General features: G+C 39.7%; 1 protein-coding gene across 7 annotated transcripts in view; it reads right to left on the reverse strand.

The window, feature by feature from the left end:
* Window positions 1–21,853, reverse strand: part of ATP9B (ATPase phospholipid transporting 9B (putative)) — a 224,170-nt gene that overhangs the window by 145,224 nt on the left and 57,093 nt on the right. For 6 of the 7 annotated variants that reach the window (XM_060121781.1, XM_060121783.1, XM_060121786.1 and 3 more), the window contains one exon: window positions 11,162–11,213. The exons of the other annotated variant lie outside the window; for it this stretch is intronic. In XM_060121781.1, coding sequence (XP_059977764.1) covers window positions 11,162–11,213 — 52 coding nt within the window. The remainder of the gene's footprint in view (window positions 1–11,161; window positions 11,214–21,853) is intronic. 7 annotated transcript variants of the gene reach the window in all.

Consider the following 21,853-nt stretch of genomic DNA (forward strand, 5'->3'; position numbering starts at 1 on the left):
ATTATCATATACAAGGGATCCTCAGTAAGATAACCACCAGATTGCTCATCAGAAAGAGATGGAATTTCTATGGAAGCCAGAAGGCAGTGAACCAATCAACTCCAAGTGCTAAAAGAAAAAAACTGCAACCAAATATCTTCAATCCAGCAAAACTGCCCTTTGAATGTGAGGGAGAAATCAAGACAGTCTCAAGTAAACAAAAGCTGAGGAAGCTGGTGACCACTAGACCTGCCCTGCAAGTGCTCAAGGCAGTCTGGTAGGTGAAATGAAAGGCCAGTAGACAGTAACGTGAAGCTGTGTGGAGAAATAAAGATCTCAGTAAAGGTTACTAATGCATGGCAATTATAAAAGCTACTATTATTGTAAGAATGGTTTGAACTGCACTTTTTCTGCACGATTTAAGAGATTAATAAATTTAAAGAAATTATTAGTCTAAAAGCCAGAATTACTGTAACTTGGTTTGTAACTTCTAATCTTGTTTTCTACATAATTTAAAAGGTTAATGCATTTAAAATAATTATTAGTTTATGTCTTGGGAACACAGTGTATGAAGATGTAATTCTGTGACATCAACACCTGAAAGGACGGGGATAGAACTATAAAGGAGCAGAGTTCCGAATATACACAAAAGGGAATGAGAAAGGAATTTAAGTATTTTACTACGAAATATCAACCAGAAAAGACAGTAATGTAGGAAATGGAGGGGAAAAAAAAAAGTTATAAGGCATAAGGAAAACAAACTGCACAATGAAAGAAGTTGCTCCTTATCAGCAATGACTTTAAATATAAATAGGTAAATAGGTAAATATTATTCAGACTCCTACCAAAGACAGAGACTGGCAGAATGGACAAAGGCGCGATCCAAGCACATGCTGTCTGTAAGAGACTCACTTTAGATACAAAGATACAAAGAAGCTGGAAGTGAAAGGATGGAAGAAGATATTCAATGCAAAACAGTACAGCAGTTTCTAAAAAAGTTTTTTAAAGAATTACCATATGACCTAGCAATTCCACTTCTGGGTGTAGGCCCAAAAGAACTGAAAGCAAGGTCTGAAAGAGACATTTGTGCACTCATGTTCATAGCAGTATTATTCACAATAAATAAAACATGGAAGTAACCCAAGTGTCCACTGATGGATGAATAGATAAGGAAAATGTTGTATATACATACAATGAAGTATTATTCAGACTGAAAAAGGACAGAAATTTTACAATATGCTACAACATGGATGAACCTTTAGGACATTACACTCAGTGAAACAAGCCAGTCACAGAAAGACAAACACTGTATGAATCCAGTTACCTGAGGGTCTTAGATTGTCCAATTCATAGACAGAAAGTGGAACGGTGGCACCAGGGCTGGGGCTTATGTGTATTTTATGTTACGTGTGTTTGAACACAGTAAAAAAGAAAAAAAATAAATTCACTTCAAAAGTAAAACCATTCACCAACCTTGAAAAAAAATTACTATAATGCTACAGTAATCAAGACAGTGTGGTATTGGTGAAAGAGTAGACATAGATGAAGGGAATAGAATATAGAGAACCTTTAAATAGAACTCCATAAATATAGTCAAGTAATCTTTGACAAACTAGCAAAGGCAGTACTATTGAGCAAAGATAGCCTTTTCAACAAATAGTGCTGGAACAACCAGACATCCATACACAAAAGAAATGAATCTAGTCACAGACCTACACCCTTCATAAAAAATTAACTCAAAATAGATCACAGACTTAAATGCAAAACTATAACAGTCCTAGAAGATAACCTAGGAGAAAACCTAGATGACCTTGGCTATGGTGGTGCCTTTTTAGATACAACACCAAAGACGTGATCTATTTAAAAAAAAAAGCAAAAACTGATAAATTGGACTTCATTAAAATTTAAAACTTCTGTTCTGCAAACATATCAGCAAGAGAATTAGAAAACAAGGCACAGACTGGGAGAAAATATTTGCAAAAGACACATCTGATAAAGGGCTGTTATCCAAAATATATAAAGAAGTCTTAAAACTCAACAATAAGAAAACAATCCAGTTAAAACATGGGCCAAACCAGAACAAAGAAGATACAGAGATGGCAAATAAGCATATGAAAATATGCTCCACATCACATCATCAGGGAAATGTAAGGTAAAACAACGAGACGCCACTCCACACCTATGAGAATGGCCAAACTCCAGAACACTGACAACACCAAGGCTTGCGGGGATGCGGAGCAACAGGAACTCTCATCATTGCTGGTGGGGATGCAAAATGGTGCAGCCACTTCGGAAGACAGTTTGGTGGTTTCTTACAAAGCTAAACATAATCTTACGATACGATCCAGCGATTGCACTCCTTGCCATTTACCCGAAAGAGCTGGGGAACTCATGTCCACACAAAATCCTGCATGCAGATTTTATACGAGCTTTATTCATAACTGCCAAAACTTGGAAGCAACCAAATGTCCTCCAGTAGGTGAATGGATCAACTATGGTAAATCCAGACAATGGAGAATTATTCAGCGATACAATGAAATGAGCTATCAAGTAATGAAAAGATAAGAAGGAACGTTAAATGTTTATCACTAAGTAAAAGAAACCACTCTGAAAAGGCTGCATACTATGTGGTTCCAACTACGTGACATTCTGGAAAAGAAAAAAACCACGGAGACACTAAAGAGATCTATGGCTGCCCAGGATGGAGTTGGGGGTAGAGGTAAATGGGCAGAGCACAGAAAATTTCTAGGACAGTGAAAATCCTCTGTATGATATATATAATGATGGATGGATGTCATTACACATTTGCCAAAACCCATAGAATGTACTACACCAAGAGTGAATTTTCATGTAAACTATGCAATTTGGGTGAGGATGATGTGTCAGCGTCAGTCCATCAACTGCAACAAATGCATCATCTGGTGGGGGATACTGATGATGAGGGAAGCTACGCAGGTGTGAGGGCATGGGGCGTACTGGAAATCTCTGTACCGCCTTCTCACTTTTTTTTGTGAACTTAAAACAATAAAGTACAGGGCTTCCCTGGTGGCGCAGTGGTTAAGAATCTGCCTGCCAATGCAGGGGACACGGGTTCGAGCCCTGGTCCGGGAAGATCCCACATGCCACGGAGCAACTAAGTCCGTGCACCACAACTACTGCGCCTGCGCTCTAGAGCCCGCGAGGCACAACTACTGAGCCCGCGTGCCACAACTACTGAAGCCCGCACTCCTAGAGCCCGTGCTCCACAACAAGAGAAGCCACCGCAATGAGAAGTCCACGTTCCACAACCAAGAGTTGCCCCTGCTTGCCACAACTGGAGAAAGCCTGCACGCAACAATGAAGACATAACACAGCCACAAATAAAAATAAATATAATTTTAAAAAATGTACAAAATAAAAAAAATTTTTTAAGAAACATATTCAGATTAACACAGAAAATATACACCAAACATATTATACAAACTTTTTTCTTTGCAGGAAAAGAACACTGCAAATAACTGAAACTGCACTACAGAAATTCACATTTAAATTTATATTTGAACACCCGCAAAGATGGAGACTACTTTCCATTGTACTTTTCTCATATCTGTATTTCCGAGCTCCCCTTCCCCTGTCTATCAGTGTTTGCTCCTATCCATCAATTTCATGTAGAATTATACTACTGATCAGCGCAGTTCAGCACCAGTGTTGCTCTGGTGAACAGCTGACTGCAAACGTGGTCCTGCAGTAGAGCTCACACTGCATGTCCTCTCCACTTCAGCAGCTAATTTCATCAACAAGTTATCTCATGGCCTTTTCCCTTTTCTCCAGAGGAAGAGGTTGCCGTATGCCAGGTCAGCTTTCAGTAGTGATCACTACAGCAAAACAGAAGCATTAGACGGGTGGGTACCCCTCCAGGGTGAGGCCCTGGCCTTCGCCTGGGAGCTGCAGGGAGATGGAGGCCCTGATTTCTCGGCTGCACTGGCCTAGAGCAGAAGCTTCCTTCACATGGAACTGGGGTAGGTCATGGCTAAAATTCCACAGGATCAATCTGTTCTTATCAAGAAAGATCTCTGAAGAATATTAAAACAATTACTTTCAAAAGATATACAACTGAATACTGAAGATTTATTTTAGGGATTTTCCTCGATGAAACAATCCTCTAGTGATTTTCAACCAGGGGCGATTTTGCCCTCAGGAAGCGTCTGGAGACTTGGTTTTCACAGTAGGCGCTGGGGGTGGGGGCTGGAAGGGTGCTCCTGGCACCCGAGGAGTCGAGGCCAAGAATACTGCTCAACACCCTGCAGGGCAGAGACAAGCCACCACTACAAAGAAATAAATACCAGGCCCCAAACGTCAACAGTACTGAAGGCAATTCAAAACTTAAAAGCTGGTGTAGCAGTGGGAAGAGCCAGTCTTGGGCTGAGCACTGCCTAATAAACCCACTCACTGAGCTCCCTGTCCAGGTACTTCACCTCATGAAGGTTTTCATGTGCACAGCGGAAAAAATGAGACTTACTTTGGAGCGGTGGCGTAAAATTTAGAGGCAAATCTATTGAAATCTGCCAGCGAATGGTATACACCAGGAACCTATTAATTCCTTAGCTGATTATTTCTGAAATTTGGGGAACTAGCTAAGGTAGCTATGTAAGAACACATCTTTACACAGCTTAGTCCAGTGCACCTTTTGCACAATGTTCTAAAACTAAAATGGGTCCGTGCGAATCCACATCCACCCCTAGAAGAAATGGACCCCTGCACATCTGTAAGCATTTCCTTGCTCTCTTACTCTGCGTAAATACCAAATACTTTTCTCTTGGAGCCAATGCACTTTCAACTAATTACAGCCACCAGCAATTCAGCATCTGAAATGCGCCCCACTGATTCCTTAACCAAGTGCATTTAGTCCTTTTAACTACCGATGGCACAGGCATTAGTGTTGCCAACATGAAACTAGGAGATTCATACAGGTTAAGTCACTTCTGTAAGACATAATAAGATAGAGAGCTAAGAAAAGATTTTTCAATCACCTATTTTATCAGTTGAAGATATATCTATGAGACCTTCATCTGATTTCATGCACTTTGAAAAATATATCTAGTTATGTAAATAAATTTTCTTATGTATTACTTGTCAAAAGATTTATGGGGCTTCCCTGGTGGCGCAGTGGTTGAGAGTCCGCCTGCCGATGCAGGGGACACGGGTTCGTGCCCCGGTCCGGGAAGATCCCACATGCCGCGGAGCGGCTGGGCCCGTGAGCCATGGCCGCTGAGCCTGCGCGGCCGGAGCCTGTGCTCCACAACGGGAGAGGCCACAACAGTGAGAGGCCCACTTACCACAAAAAATAAAAAATAAATAAATTAAAAAAAAAAAAAGATTTATGATAAGGAGAATAACTGGTTTCAACTAAAAAGGAGTACTAGGAAATTTGCAGTATCCATTATTTTACACTTAAACCTTTTACTCAAGATTGATTTTTTTCCCTCTTAAATATATGCATGGTTATATATATCTGGATGTGTGTGTTTTATAAAGTATAAAAGCAACTTAAAAGGGATTGGATTCTAGATTCTGTATGACACAGACTTTGAGACATCAATGCCAACAGCTCTGCTCCAGGTTTGCTTTCTAACATAGAAAATAGGAAAAGGTGAGAATATCTACAGTCTCTTAAGTTTCAAACATTTTGTGTTTCTAAAAGTGAAACTAATACCTTATGTAGATGTCTATAAACTTATTAAACACTGGAAACAATATACTTGCCATTCTTAAAAGTAAAAGGGTATGCCTCATGTTAAATAATTACACACTATTTTTAAAATTTAGAGGAAACTGACGTATTACTTATCTTCAAGTACAATTACATTACTAGGCTCACAGTAACTGATATGATTTAAAGAGACAGAGAGAAAGACAGAGAGAGGGAATGAACTGCAGCAAAATCAGAAGTATGGCCAACTTGACTTGTCTTACACAAAGTATATCTAGTAATTTTTTCACAGCAAGCACTAGCTACAACTGATGTCAGTTAAGGCTCGGTAAAAATGAATTATTAAATTGGTCTGCTTATATCCTATTACTGACTTCTTATGAATACTTGATTTTATTTGGTATAATTGACAAGAGTTGACAGCAAAGGACAGGTTTAATGACAATCAAATGAAGATCAACTCGTGTATATGTCACCTAGGAGAGCCGCATCAAGTGGTGATAAAGTAATTGATGGGACACTGTGACACAGGGCACATGAGTCTGTCATATGTTGTAATAAGTTACCCTGTAATATTAGCAGACTGCCTGCAACAGCTCACAAATCCAATAGGTCTGAAAGAGATAGCTACAGTATGTGCCCAAGAAAAGAAAAATAGACATTGACTTTGCATATATAACACCAGATCGTTTGCCATTAAACTTAATTTCTAAATCATTTATATGGCTTAATGACTCTGCATGAAATTTTTAAGCTGGTGGCAAGATGAATAGCACCATGGAGAGAATGTGGATGAGTACAGTGTCATTTACCTACCCCTCGCCCTCTAACAAGTGACAGCTGAGCTATTGTAATATGTCCCAAACACTTAAACGATAATGCCATCACTTAGGAGGCAAGTGAAAAAGATATTGGCATTTATAAGAGATTGATGAAAATTAGTTCTAAAGCATTAATTTCTCTTAATACCACTAAAAGAATTGTGTGCATTCAGGAGATATTTGATCTGAATTAAGAAACTGATGAAGCAATTGATTAATTGGAATTTAAGCCATCAGTCACCAGATCCATCAACAGCCTCATTTACATTCTAAACAATCAACTGACGGCCCAACAGAATACCCTGTATTAATACACAGTCAATATGATGCCACGAAGGGACTCACTGAGCTGTACTGACAAACGCCCAGTGGCTATCGTCCAAACTCAACACGCTGTGTAGATTTAAGACTTGCACACTGGCTAGGGTTTAGAGATTCTTACTATAACAGACAGTGTATTACCAGGGTTTTCTGAACTGAAACTGAAAAATAATAAAGTAATATTAACAGTGTTAGCAGATACATAAAAAATTCTAAACATGTAAGTTTAAAAACAAGGCTTTAATTTAAAACCTTAAATAATTATGTAAAGTCACACAAACAGAATTTCTAAAGCTAAGAAACCTTGATTGAAAGCAGTGTTATGACACATTTTACAGCTGGGAAGCTGTCTGGTCCATTTTATAAAGAGAAGAAAAACATCATGAAACAGTAATCTGACATTTGGTATCTCCATAAGAGTAACAGTAATTGTTTTAACAATTTAAATTTGACAGAAAAAAATCATAAAACTGAGGAATATAATAGAACCACAGGTTAAAACAGATGACGGTAAGGTCCTAAACTTGGAGCCATTAATAACCTTCCAGGAATATGTTAAATAGTAAAAATTTAGCATACGTGTATATTATGTACATTTTTCTGAGGAACAAAGTGATAATTCTTAAGATTCTCAGAAAGACCCATGACCTCCAAAATATTAAATATCATTACCCTACAGAAAGAAACTGTCCCTACAGCACAGAATACAAAGCAAAATTTGAGGGAAAAAACATTTTTAAAACATAATCAATTTGGACATAACGTTATTTATCTGTAGCTGGCACATCAGGGAGTGTCTCACTTGCCTAATTCTCCATATTCTCTGCATGCTTTGCTATCTTATTACGCCGTAACAGTGATACGGTGGCTGAAGAACCATTTCTGAAACTTCAGCAAACATTTACTAGCCCTCAGAGTCTTCCTCTGAAAAATGGACACTTCTAACAACCTTCCAGCTTTGAAGAGGTGGATTTGCCCACACTTTGCCTCCTCACATAGTCTGTATACTCTATTTCTTCTACGTTAATTACCTAAAGCCATTTCCACATTGAGCATGATGTTCTTCATCTTACATATATTCCTACCATGATCACTACAAGGGCAATTAAATATAAATGCATCTCCCGGGATTTCCCTGGCAGTCCGGTGGTTAAGAATCCGTGCTTCCAGGCTTCCCTGGTGGCGCAGTGGTTGAGAGTCCGCCTGCCGATGCAGGGGACACGGGTTCGTGCCCCGGTCCGGGAAGATCCCACATGCCGCGGAGCGGCTGGGCCCGTGAGCCGTGGCCGCTGAGCCTGCGCGTCCGGAGCCTGTGCTCCGCAACGGGAGAGGCCACAGCAGTGAGAGGCCCGCGTACCGCAAAAAAAAAAAAAGAAAAGAATCTGTGCTTCTGGTGTAGGGCACACGGGTTCGATCCCTGGTCGGGGAACTAAGATGCCACATGCCAAGTGGTGCAGCCAAAAAAGAAAAAGAAAGTATCTCCCAAATGCAAACTGTTTGTTATTCATTATACTGAATACATTTACAAACAAAGACAAAGAAATCATAAATAAGTAGGGATGGCAGTGTAAACATCTCTGAAAACCCGTTCCTCCATAACTGTAATGACAACATAAGCAAAAATTGTCTAAAGCAACTTTTTCAAAACTCTGGAAAATAATCAAAGACTTGCAACAATCCCAGGTGCACTTATTCAAGAAACACGGCTAAATCTAGCTATGAGTGAGATGTGTGGTGTTTTGACTTGTCCCTTTGCCAGTACCCTGCCCCCAGTCAAACTCCACAGTAGCTGAGCAAACCAATGGTCTGGTAGCCACTGAGGGGAAGAAACCAGGGCTAGGACTCCCCAAACCCCACCCCCAGACAACTGTAACCACCTGATCAGGTAGAGCTTGTCTGGATTTGACTCAACCCACAGTTCATTCACTAAGAATGTGTTTTCCCTGGAATGTTTGTCAAAAACAAACAGTGGCCATTGTTTAATGTCACAGCTACCTTGGGTGGTGGTTAAAGCTGGGGTAAACAACAAGCTGACCAAAAAAATTTAAAAGAAAAATCAGATAACAAGGAGCAAAAGCTCTATCATATTCCCAAGAGCCTAGAAGGCCACCTGCCAGTGCAGGGCTGCACACAATGCCCTTGAAAACCCGAGAGGCCCGAATCTCTCACACCTGGCTGACTCTGAGGCTCTGTACAAGCAAGTGAAGGCAAAGGCAGAGTTTTAACTGCCTGACACAGCTCTGCAGGTGTTAAGGGAACACTAGCTATTTGTAAAAGATAAAACTTGCAACTCTGGTACTTAATAATACTTCTCTGTCATACAGAGTCCACTTGGTGACAGAATGGGAGGGGAGTCTGTTCCACACAGACATTAAGGAACCTAAACTGAGGGAAGCTCTGCCATCTTCAACAGGCAGCTTCCAAGGTTACCCTGGTCATGGACACATAGCCAGTACAGGGAAAGCCGAGGCTGGAAGTGGTACACATGACTTTCAGCCACCCTCCTTCGGCCATACCTCAGGGCATGGCCCCATCTAACTGGACAGGAAAGGGAAATGGACTGGAAAAGTAGTTCTCCAGTCTCCACCCTATGGGCAAAACAAAACCACACATTAAACAGCACACAATAAAGTAAAGGTATCAAGTGTACAGAGGTCACTTGATTATTAGGTGTAACTGAATTCTGCTGTTAATGGCAGCCTCATCTTACGATGTAAGTAATCATAACTACAGTTGGTGAAAAGAGAAAACATTTTTCTTCTCTCTCATGACTTAAAATGTCCTTTTAAAAAAACGCTGTTTAGGAACTTTGCTAGTGGTCCAGTGATTAAGACTCCTCGCTCCCAACACAGGGGGCCCGGGTTCGACCCCTGGTCAGGGAATTAGATCCTGCGTGCCACAACTAAGACCTCGCATGTGGCAATGAAGATCCCACATGCCACAAATAAGACCCGGCACAGCCAAATAAATAAATTTTTTAAAAAATACAAAAAAACAACAAAAAACCCCCCACTGTTTGTAAATGGAGAAAAAACTAAATCAACAACTCTAAATTTTAACCATGTCCTTTCTAGAGTTTTCATGCTACAAATAATAATACATATGCTGAGCTTCCCATAAAAATATTGCTCATTTATGCAACAAAGTCAGAAATATAAGGCAGAAGGAACTTTGGATATTACTTGACAAACCTCTCATCATTTTAGAGATGATGAAAATGTATGACCACGTGGCTAGGTCATATAATTAGAAATTGGTCAAAGCAGACTAGATTTTAGGTTTCCTGATTTCCAACCAATGGATTTTTTTTCCTTGACCACATGAGGCTTCCTTCTCATTACCCCTTTTGCACCTTCTTCTTATTGTTTAAAGCTCTGGTCATATAAGTATCATTTTTTCTGTGAAGCCCATTTCAACTCACCTAGGCAAATTGTCTGTTCCCTCCCATTACCCCTACATGTCTTTTATTTATTTATTTGTTTGTATATTTATTTTTGGCGGCATTGGGTCTTCATTGCTGTGCATGGGCTTTCTCTAGTTGTGGCAAGCGGGGGTTACTCTTCGTTGTGGCGCGTGGGCTTCTCATTGTGGTGGCTTCTCTTGTTGCAAAGCACGGGCTCTAGGCACATGGGCTTCAGCAGTTGTGGCATGCGGGCTCAGTAGTTGTGGCACGCAGGCTCAGTAGTTGTGGCTCGCGGGCTCAGTAGTTGTGGCTCGCAGGCTCCAGAGCACAGGCTCAGTAGTTGTGGCGCACGGGCTCAGTTGCTCCGCGGCATGTGGGCTCTTCCCACACCAGGGCTCGAACCCGTGTCCCCTGCATTGGCAGGAGGATTCTTAACCACTACGCCACCAGCAAAGCCCTCCACATGCCTTTTAATATTTATACTATCTATACAATCAGAGTATTGCTAATCGTCAATGTGTGTACTTCCATAAATAAGTAGATCATAAACTCTTTGAAGAGAGCAACTCGGTTTTACTCCCTTTTGTATTCTAAGCAACAGGTAGTGCCTGGCATATAGTAAGTGCTAAATAAATGTTTGCTGAATGAGAAATAAAAGTGCAAATGCAGAATAGCAATCAAGTTTTGAGGAACATCACCATCTATTTGGATATCAAAATGGATTCGAATGAAAACTTTCACTTGATATAGGAAAGGATATTTTTTAAACCAACATATTACACAGTAAAATCATTGTTTTAAACATAAACAGTTAAATGTGATTTAGAAATTAATGAATTCAATATATTATCAAAGAAAAATTCTTACAAGAATAAATTTAACTTTTATCTTTCAAAATGAAAATTAAACTGCCAAAATACCAATCATCAGCAATAAAAATAAAAATACCTGCTTTTTCTGATGTCCTAAGAAATACCATGTCCGATGGAATTCTTTGATTCTGCAGAGTAATATAAAATATTAATTATCTATATGCAAGTCTACAAATTAACACAATTCCATTCCAAAGGAGAAATAGCTCCTAAAAACAACTAAAATAATGTTATATTTCAACTCTATGCTGAAACAATTAACATCCATAATTTGTATAATAAAAATGAATATTTTAATTCATATTTTAGTTAGACCTCGAAGTTTCTTTCCGCATCAATGAACCACGTAAATGGCATTTAGTGATGACCTGAAAACTACTTCATTTCCTGAAAAATGTTAAATATTACCATTTCTGTGGCCTCTGTGGTACCTCAACTCACACGTACAATATAACAGTTACTGCCTTATAAAAAAATGATGGCCTCCCTATCAGACTAATGACCTAGAAAGTGAGGACAGTGTTCTTCCAACACCTAACACAAAACAGAGCATATCGAAAACGAAACAATAAATGTTGAATGAAAGAATAAATGTACAACTGAGCAAACAAAACCCCACAAATTTGAGGAGATATTCTTTTTACAAAGCAGGAAAGGAGAAAAACTCAAAGGTCACTATTCATACATTTATTTAATCACTATTACTAATACTAGTATTAATTAGTATTACTAATAATAATTAGTAATACTAATTAGCATTAATTAGTTGGGAAAGCTATACAAACTAAAAGAAAAATATAATTATAATAAGAATACTTCACATAGTTTCATGAATTATTTATATTCTTTAAGACCTAAGTTAAGATTTATCTACACACAGTAAAGAAATGAACTACTTGTCAGTCAGCAAGCAACAAAAACAAACATAAGTTGTTAAAGCGGAAAGAAGATATGCTGTAGAACAGAGCTACTTATTTCTAACATTTCTTTAGGCAATTGTTAAGATCTAAAGAACCTTTAGGTGAAGGGGGAAATCACAATGGAAACTAGAAAATATTGTTAATGAAATGGTAATAAAAACTCAACATATCAACATATCATGTGTGTAACACAGCCGAAGTCAGGAAAATGATAAGAGGAAAATATACATGACTAAACTGCATACAACAGAAAAGGGAGGCTAAAAATATACAAAGGACTAAATATCCATTCGAAAGCAGGAAAAAAAAACCCAGCCAATAAATCCCAAAGAAAGTACAAGGATGTAAAGAAATATAAGAGCAAAATTAATGACACAGGAAACAAAAACATACATACCAGTAACAAACAGCAAGAAGGTAAATATTTCTTTAAATATGCCCATTTCGGTAATAAGAAAAAACTAGCAATAGAATAAAACTGATAAAAGATGGGCAAGCCTTCTAAACAAAAAACTGTAAAACATTACTGAAAGAAATTAAATGAAGCCTAAGGAAATAGAAAACACCATGTTCTGAAATTAGAATATACAGTATTGCAAAGATGTGAAGTGTGCATATACTGACCTATACATTCAACACAAACCCAATCAAAATCTTAACATGTTTTTTGGTGGGAAATGACAAGATATTCCTAATATTTACAGGGAAATGCAAAGGCCAAGAATGACTAGACAAGTGTGAGAAACAACATGGAGAGCTGTCTGTACAATATAACAAAACTAAATATTAAAATAGAATAATTAAGACAAGATGGTATTCCACTAAGATGGATGATTATAGTAATGTAAAAGCAGAGAATCCAGAAGTCGGCCCACACATCCATGGACACCAGATTTATGAGAAAGTTGGCACTGCAGACATCTTTTCAATAAACAGTGCTGAGAAAACTAGATACCCATGGGCAATGAGAAGAGATAATACCTGGCCTCTACTTCAATCGAAACACGAAAATCTATTCCAAACGAATTATACTTCTAAATGTCAAAGTCAGGGGCTCCCCTGGTGGCACAGTGGTTAAGAATCCGCCTGCCAATGCAGGGGACACAGGTTCGAGCTCTGGTCCGGGAAGATCCCACATGCTGCGGAGCAACTAAGCCCGTGCGCCACAACTACAGAACCTGAGCTCTAGAGGCTGCGAGCCACAACTACTGAACTCATGTGCCACAACTACTGAAGCCTGGGCGCCTAGAGCCCGTGCTCCGCAACAAGAGAAGCCACCGCAGTGAGAAGTCCGCACACCGTGATGAAGAGTAGCCCCCAATCACTGCAACAAAGACCCAACGCAGCCAAAAATAAATAAATAAATTTTTAAAAAATGTCAAAGTCAAAACAATAAAACCTAAAAGATAATACAGAAGAATATTTTCATGACTTTTTGGTAGGAAGAGATTTCTTAAACAAGACTCCTTCCCCCTACCACCACAAATTTTTAAAAAAATTTATTACAGATGAAAAGATTAATAAGGTTGACTTCATTAGAATTTTTCTTTGAATGATAATATATTGAATTCATTAAGCATCTCTGTTCCACAAAGCACAGTAGGAAGGAAAAGATATTCACAACATAAAACTAATAAAGGACTCCCATCCAGAGTACTTGAAGGCCTGCAGACTGTTAAGAAAGGATAACTCTGAAGAAAAACAGCAAGAGATTCTCACAGGCTTTTCCCAAATGAGAAAAATATCCAAAATCATATGAACAGGTGTCCGACTTTGTTAGTCTTTACAGAAATGCACATTAAAACCACAACCACTATGTACAATTTGGAAATGGTAAATTTAAAAGGTTGGCAATGCCAAGTGTTGGCAAACATGAAGGAATGGGAACTCTTACTCACTGTCGATCTGAGTATAATTTGATACATCACTTTGCAAAATCATTTGCAGTAAGTACTCAAGTGCAACATACACATTCACCCCAAAATCCAACAAGTCCACTCCTCAGTACACATGCAGCAGCAATGTGTGCACATGTGAGCCAGAAGACATGGTCAAGTATGACTCAGATGTATCAACCCTAACAGGCAAAACTTAGAAGCAACCCAAATACCCACCAACAGTAGAATGGACACAAGGCATACTATGTAACCACAAAATGAATGAATTACAGCTGCACACAACAAAATGAAGACTCTCATAATCAGTATTGGGTCAAAAATAAGCACCCACCCAAACACAGCCCCATCCCACTGAATTTTCTAGGCACCCTTGTTGAAAATCTGTTAACCAGAAATTTAAGGCTTTATTTCTGGACTCTCAATGTTTAATTTATGCCAATTCCATACTGTCCTGATTAATGTTAACTTTGTAGAAAGTTCTGAATTGGAGAAGTGTGAATATGCCAATTTTGTTCACATTTTTAAAAACTGCTTTGGCTATTCTGCATCTCTTGTATTTCCATATGAATTTTAGAATCAGCTTGTCAATTTCTGCAAAGAAGTCAGCTGGGATGTTAAGAGGGACTGCACTGAACCTGTAGGTCAGTTTGGGAGTACTGCCATTTTGACATATGAATACTTCCAATCCATGAACATGGGACGTCGTTCTGTTTATCCAGGTCTTCTTTACTGTGTTTTAACAATGTTTTGTAGTTTTCAAAGTACAAGTTTTGTTCTTTTGTTAAGTTTATTCTTAACCATGATTTTATTTATAAGTATTTTATTCCTTTGATACTATCATACATGGAATTTTTTTCTTAATTTTAGACCACTACCCTTTATTCCCTTATCCTGTTTTATTTTCTATGAGGCATTAATAAGTAAACTAGAAACTTCAAAATAATTATTGGATATTTTTATTTTTCCCTCCTCTCAAGACTCTGAGCAATATAGGAGCAGGGACCTGTGTTTTCTTAATATGAAATTACCATGGTATAATGTGCAGCAGTTTCTTTGACCATGACCCGTTCAGGATATCTGAACTGTTTCTGATTTTTGGCTATCATGAATAATGCAGGTATAAACATTCATGTTCAAGCTTTTGTGCCAATCTAAATTAATATTTACCTGTGATAAAGGTCCAAAAGTTCAACTTCTGGGTCAAATGATAGTTGTATACTCAGTTTTTTTTTTTTTAACATCTTTATTGGAGTATAATTGCTTTACAATGGTATGTTAGTTTCAGCTTCACAACAAAATGAATCAGTTATATATATACATATATTCCCATATCTCTTCCCGCTTGCGTCTCCCTCCCTCCCACCCTCCCTATCCCACCCCTCCAGGCGGTCACAAAGCACCGAGCTGATCTCCCTGTGCTATGCGGCTGCTTCCCACTAGCTAGCTACCTTACTTTTGGTAGTGTATATATGTCCATGCCTCTTTATCGCTTTGTCACCGTTTACCCTTCCCCCTCCCCATAGCCTCAAGTCCATTCTCTAGTAAGTCTGTGTCTTTATTCCTGTTTCACCCCTAGGTTTTTCATGACATTTTTTTTTAAATTCCATATATATGTGTTAGCATACAGTATTTGTCTCTCTCTTTCTGACTTACTTCACTCTGTATGACAGACTCTAGGTCTATCCACCTCATTACAAATAGCTCAATTTCGTCTCTTTTTATGGCTGAGTAATATTCCATTGTATATATGTGCCACATCTTCTTTATCCATTCATCCGATGATGGACACTTAGGTTGTTTCCATCTCCGGGCTATTGTAAATAGAGCTGCAATGAACATTTTGGTACATGACTCTTTTTGAATTATGGTTTTCTCAGGGTATATGCCCAGTAGTGGGATTGCTGGGTCATATGGTAGTTCTATTTGTAGCTTTTTAAGGAACCTCCATACTGTTCTCCAAGTGGCTGTATCAATTTACATTCCCACCAACAGTGTAAGAGGGTTCCCTTTTCTCCACACCCTCTCCAGCATTTATTGTTTCTAGATTTTTTGATGATGGCCATTCTGACTGGTGTGAGATGATATCTCATTGTAGTTTTGATTTGCATTTCTCTAATGATTAGTGATGTTGAGCATTCTTTCATGTGTTTGTTGGCACTCTGTATATCTTCTTTGGAGAAATGTCTATTTAGGTCTTCTGCCCATTTTTGGATTGGGTTGTTTGTTTTTTTGTTATTAAGCTGCATGAGCTGCTTATAAATTCTGGAGATTAATCCTTTGTCCGTTGCTTCATTTGCAAATATTTTCTCCCATTCCGAGGGTTGTCTTTTGGTCTTCTTTATGGTTTCCTTTGCTGTGCAAAAGCTTTTAAGTTTCATTAGGTCCCATTTGTTTACTTTTGTTTTTATTTCCATTTCTCTAGGAGGTGGGTCAAAAAGGACCTTGCTGTGATTTATGTCATAGAGTGTTCTGCCTATGGTTTCCTCTAAGAGTTTGATAGTTTCTGGCCTTACATTTAGGTCTTTAATCCATTTTGAGCTTATTTTTGTGTATGGTGTTAGGGAGTGATCTAATCTCATACTTTTACATGTAGCTGTCCAGTTTTCCCAGCACCACTTATTGAATAGGCTATCCTTTCTCCACTGTACATTTCTGCCTCCTTTGTCAAAGATAAGGTGACCATATGTGCGTGGGTTTATCTCTGGGCTTTCTATCCTGTTCCATTGATCTATCTTTCTGTTTTTGTGCCAGTACCATACCGTCTTGATAACTGTAGCTTTGTAGTATAGTCTGAAGTCTGGGAGCCTGATTCCTCCAGTTCCTTCTTTCGTTCTCAAGATTGCTTTGGCTATTCAGGGTCTTTTGTGTTTCCATACAAATTGTGAAATTTTTTGTTCTAGTTCTGTGAAAAATGCCAGTGGTAGTTTGATAGGGATTGCATTAAATCTATAGATTGCTTTGGGTAGTAGAGTCATTTTCACAATGTTGATTCTTCCAATCCAAGAACATGGTATATCTCTCCATCTATTTGTATCATCTTTAATTTCTTTCATCAGTGTCTTATAATTTTCTGCATACAGATCTTTTGTCTCCTTAGGTAGGTTTATTCCTAGATATTTTATTCTTTTTGTTGCAGTGGTAAATGGGAGTGTTTTCTTGATTTCACTTTCAGATTTTTCATCATTAGTATATAGGAATGCCAGAGATTTCTGTGCATTAATTTTGTATCCTGCCACTTTACCAAATTCATTGATTAGCTCTAGTAGTTTTCTGGTAGCATCTTTAGGGTTCTCTATGTATAGGATCATGTCATCTGCAAACAGTGATAGCTTTACTTCTTCTTTTCCGATTTGGATTCCTTTTATTTCCTTTTCTTCTCTGATTGCTGTGGCTAAAACTTCCAAAACTATGTTGAATAAGAGTGGTGAGAGTGGGCAACCTTGTCTTGTTCCTGATCTTAGTGGAAATGCTTTCAGTTTTTCACCATTGAGGATGATGTTTGCTGTGGGCTTGTCATATATGGCCTTTATTATGTTGAGGAAAGTTCCCTCTATGCCTACTTTCTGCAGGGTTTTTATCATAAATGGGTGTTGAATTTTGTCAAAAGCTTTCTCTGCATCTATTGAGATGATCATATGGTTTTTCTCCTTCAGTTTGTTAATATGGTTTATCACATTGATAGATTTGCGTATATTGAAGAATCCTTGCATTCCTGGAATAAACCCCACTTGATCATGGTGTATGATCCTTTTAATGTGCTGTTGGATTCTGTTTGCTAGTATTTTGTTAAGGATTTTTGCATCTATGTTCATCAGTGATATTGGCCTGTAGTTTTCTTTCTTTGTGACATCCTTGTCTGGTTTTGGTATCAAGGTGATGGTGGCCTCGTAGAAGGAGTTTGGGAGTTTTCCTCCCTCTGCTATATTTTGGAAGAGTTTCAGAAGGATAGGTGTTAGCTCTTCTCTAAATGTTTGATAGAATTCGCCTGTGAAGCCATCTGGTCCTGGGCTTTTCTTTGTTGGAAGATTTTTAATCACAGTTTCAATTTCAGTGCTTGTGATTGGTCTGTTCATATTTTCTATTTCTTCCTGGTTCAGTCTTGGCAGGTTGTGCATTTCTAAGAATTTGTCCATTTCTTCCAGATTGTCCATTTTATTGGCATAGAGTTGCTTGTAGTAATCTCTCATGATCTCTTTTATTTCTGCAGTGTCAGTTGTTACCTCTCCTTTTTCATTTCTAATTCTATTGATTTGAGTCTTCTCCCTTTTTTTCTTGATGAGTCTGGCTAGTGGTTTATCTATTTTGTTTATCTTCTCAAAGAACCAGCTTTTAGTTTTATTGATCTTTGCTATTGTTTCCTTCATTTCTTTTTCATTTATTTCTGATCTGATTTTTATGATTTCTTTCCTTCTGCTAGCTTTGGGGTTTTTTTGTTCTTCTTTCTCCAATTGCTTGAGGTGCAAGGTTAGGTTGTTTATTCGAGATGTTTCCTGCTTCTTAAGGTGGGCTTGTATTGCTATAAACTTCCCCCTTAGAACTGCTTTTGCTGCATCCCACAGGTTTTGGGTCATTGTGTCTCCATTGTCATTTGTTTCTAGGTATTTTTTGATTTCCTCTTTGATTTCTTCAGTGATCACTTCATTATTAAGTAGTGTATTGTTTAGCCTCCATGTGTTTGTATTTTTTACAGATCTTTTCCTGTAATTGATATGTAGTCTCATGGCGTTGTGGTCAGAAAAGATACTTGATACAATTTCAATTTTCTTAAATTTACCAAGGCTTGATTTGTGGCCCAAGATATGATCTATCCTGGAGAATGTTCCATGAGCACTTGAGAAAAATGTGTATTCTGTTGTTTTTGGATGGAATGTCCTATAAATATCAATTAACTCCATCTCGTTTAATGTATCATTTAAAGCTTGTGTTTCCTTATTTATTTTCATTTTGGATGATCTGTCCATTGGTGAAAGTGGGGTGTTAAAGTCCCCTACTATGAATGTGTTACTGTCGATTTCCCCTTTTATGGTTGTCAGTATTTGCCTTATGTATTGAGGTGCACCTATGTTGGGTGCATAAATATTTACAATTGTTATATCTTCCTCTTGGATCAATCCCTTGATCATTATGTAGTGTCCTTCTTTGTCTCTTCTAATCGTCTTTGTTTTAAAGTCTATATTGTCTGATATGAGAATTGCTACGCCAGCTTTCTTTTGGTTTCCATTTGCATGAAATACCTTTTTCCATCCCCTTACTTTCAGTCTGTATGTGTCTCTAGGTCTGAAGTGGGTCTCTTGTAGACAGCAAATATATGGGTCTTGTTTTTGTATCCATTCAGCCAATCTGTGTCTTTTGGTGGGAGCATTTAGTCCATTTACATTTAAGGTAATTATCGATATGTGTGTTCCTATTCCCATTTTCTTAATTGTTTTGGGTTCGTTATTGTAGGTCCTTTCCTTCTTTTGTGTTTCTTGCCTAGAGAAGTTCCTTTAGCAGTTGTTGTAGAGCTGGTTTGGTGGTGCTGAACTCTCTCAGCTTTTGCTTGTCTGTAAAGGTTTTAATTTCTCCATCAAATCTGAATGAGATCCTTGCTGGGTAGAGTAATCTTGGTTGCAGGTTTTTCTCCTTCATCACTTTCAATATGTCCTGCCACTCCCTTCTGGCTTGCAGAGTTTCTGCTGAAAGATCAGCTGTTAACCTTATGGGGATTCCCTTGTGTGTTATTTGTTGTTTTTCCCTTGCTGCTTTTAATATGTTTTCTTTGTATTTAATTTTTGACAGTTTGATTAATATGTGTCTTGGCGTATTTCTCCTTGGATTTTTCCTGTATGGGACTCTCTGTGCTTCCTGGACTTGATTAACTATTTCCTTTCCCATATTAGGGAAGTTTTCAACTATAATCTCTTCAAATATTTTCTCAGTCCCTTTCTTTTTCTCTTCTTCTTCTGGAACCCCTATAATTCGAATGTTGGTGCGTTTAATGTTGTCCCAGAGGTCTCTGAGACTGTCCTCAGTTCTTTTCATTCTTTTTTCCTTATTCTGCTCTGCAGTAGTTATTTCCACTATTTTATCTTCCAGGTCACTTATCCGTTCTTCTGCCTCAGTTATTCTGCTATTGATCCCATCTAGAGTACTTTTAATTTCATTTATTGTGTTGTTCATCGTTGCTTGTTTCATCTTTAGTTCTTCTAGGTCCTTGTTAACTGATTCTTGCAATTTGTCCATTCTATTGTCCATTCTATGTCCAAGATTTCGGATCAACCTTACTATCATTATTCTGAATTCTTTTTCAGGTAGACTGCCTATTTCCTCTTCATTTGTTAGGTCTGGTGGGTTTTTATCTTGCTCCTTCATCTGCTGTGTGTTTTTCTGTCTTTTCATTTTGCTTATCTTACTGTGTTTGGGGTCTCCTTTTTTGCAGGCTGAAGGTTCGTAGTTCCTGTTGTTTTTTGTGTCTGTCCCCAGTGGCTAAGGTTGGTTCAGTGGGTTGTGTAGGCTTCCTGGTGGAGGGTACTAGTGCCTGTGTTCTGGTGGATGAGGCTGGATCTTGTCTTTCTGGTGGGCAGGTCCACGTCTGGTGGTGTGTTTTGGGGTGTCTGTAGACTTATTATGATTTTGGGCAGCCTCTCTGCTAATGGGTGGGGTTGTGTTCCTGTCTTGCTAGTTGTTTGGCATAGGATGTCCAGCACTGTAGCTTGCTGGTCGTTGAGTGAAGCTGGGTGCTGGTGTTGAGATGGAGATCTCTCCGAGATTTTTGCTTTTGATATTATGTGCAGCTGGGAGGCCTCTTGTGGACCAGTGTCCTGAAGTTGGCTCTCCCACCTCAGAGGCACAGCACTGACTCCTGGCTGCAGCACCAAGAGCCTTTCAGCCACAGGGCTCCTTAATTTGGGATGATTCGTTGTCTATTCAAGTATTCCACAGATGCAGGGTATATCAAGTTGATTGTGGAGCTTTAATCCGCTGCTTCTGAGGCTGCTGGGAGAGATTTCCCTTTCTCTTCTTTGTTCTTACAGTTCCCAGGGGCTCAGCTTTAGATTTGGCCCCGCCTGTGCGTGTGGGTCGCCGGAGGGCGTCTGTTCTTTGCTCAGACAGGACGGGGTTAAAGGAGCCGCTGATTTGGAGGCTCTGGCTCACCCAGGCCGGGGGGTAGGGAGGGTCACGGAGTGCGGGGCGTGACGCTGCAGCCTGAGGCGAGCCGAGCGCTCTCCCGGGGGAGCCGTCCCCGGGTCCCGGGACCCTGGCAGTGGCGGGCTGCACAGGCTCCCCGGAAGGGCGTGTGGCTAGTGACCTGTGTTCGCACACAGGCCTCCTGGCTGTGGCAGCAGCGGCCTTAGCGTCCCATGTCCGTCTCTGGGCTCCGCACTCTTAGCCGCGGCTCGCGCCCGTCCCTGGAGCTCTCTCAAGCAGCGTTCTTAATCCCCTCTCCTCGTGCACCAGGAAACAAAGAGGGACGTAAAAGTCTCTTGCCTCTTCAGCAGGTCCAGACCCCTCCCCGGACTCTCTCCCGGCCAGCCGCGGCGCACCAACGCCCTGCAGGCTGTGTTCACGCCGCCAACTTCAGTCCTGTCCCGGCGCTCCGACAAAAGCCGGAGCCTCAGCTCCAGGCCCCACCCGCCCCGGCGGGCGAGCAGACAAGCCTCTCGGCTGGTGAGTGCCGGTCGGCCCCGATCCTCTGCGCTGGAATCTGTCCGCTTTGCCCTCCGCACCCCTGTTGCTGTGCTCTCCTCCGCGGCTCCCAAGCTCCCCCACTCCGCCTCCCGAAGTCTCCACCCGCGAAGGGGCTTCCTAGTGTGTGGACACTTTTCCTCCTTCACAGCTCTCTCCCGCTGGTGCAGGACCCGTCCCTATCCTTTTGTCTCTGTTTAGTTTTTTCTTTTGCCCTAACCAGGTACGTGGGGGGTTCCTTGCCTTTTGGGAGGTCTGAGGTCTTCTGCCAGCGTTCAGTAGGTG

Source organism: Lagenorhynchus albirostris, chromosome 14, assembly GCF_949774975.1.
Source record: "Lagenorhynchus albirostris chromosome 14, mLagAlb1.1, whole genome shotgun sequence".
Lineage (NCBI taxonomy): Eukaryota > Metazoa > Chordata > Mammalia > Artiodactyla > Delphinidae > Lagenorhynchus > Lagenorhynchus albirostris.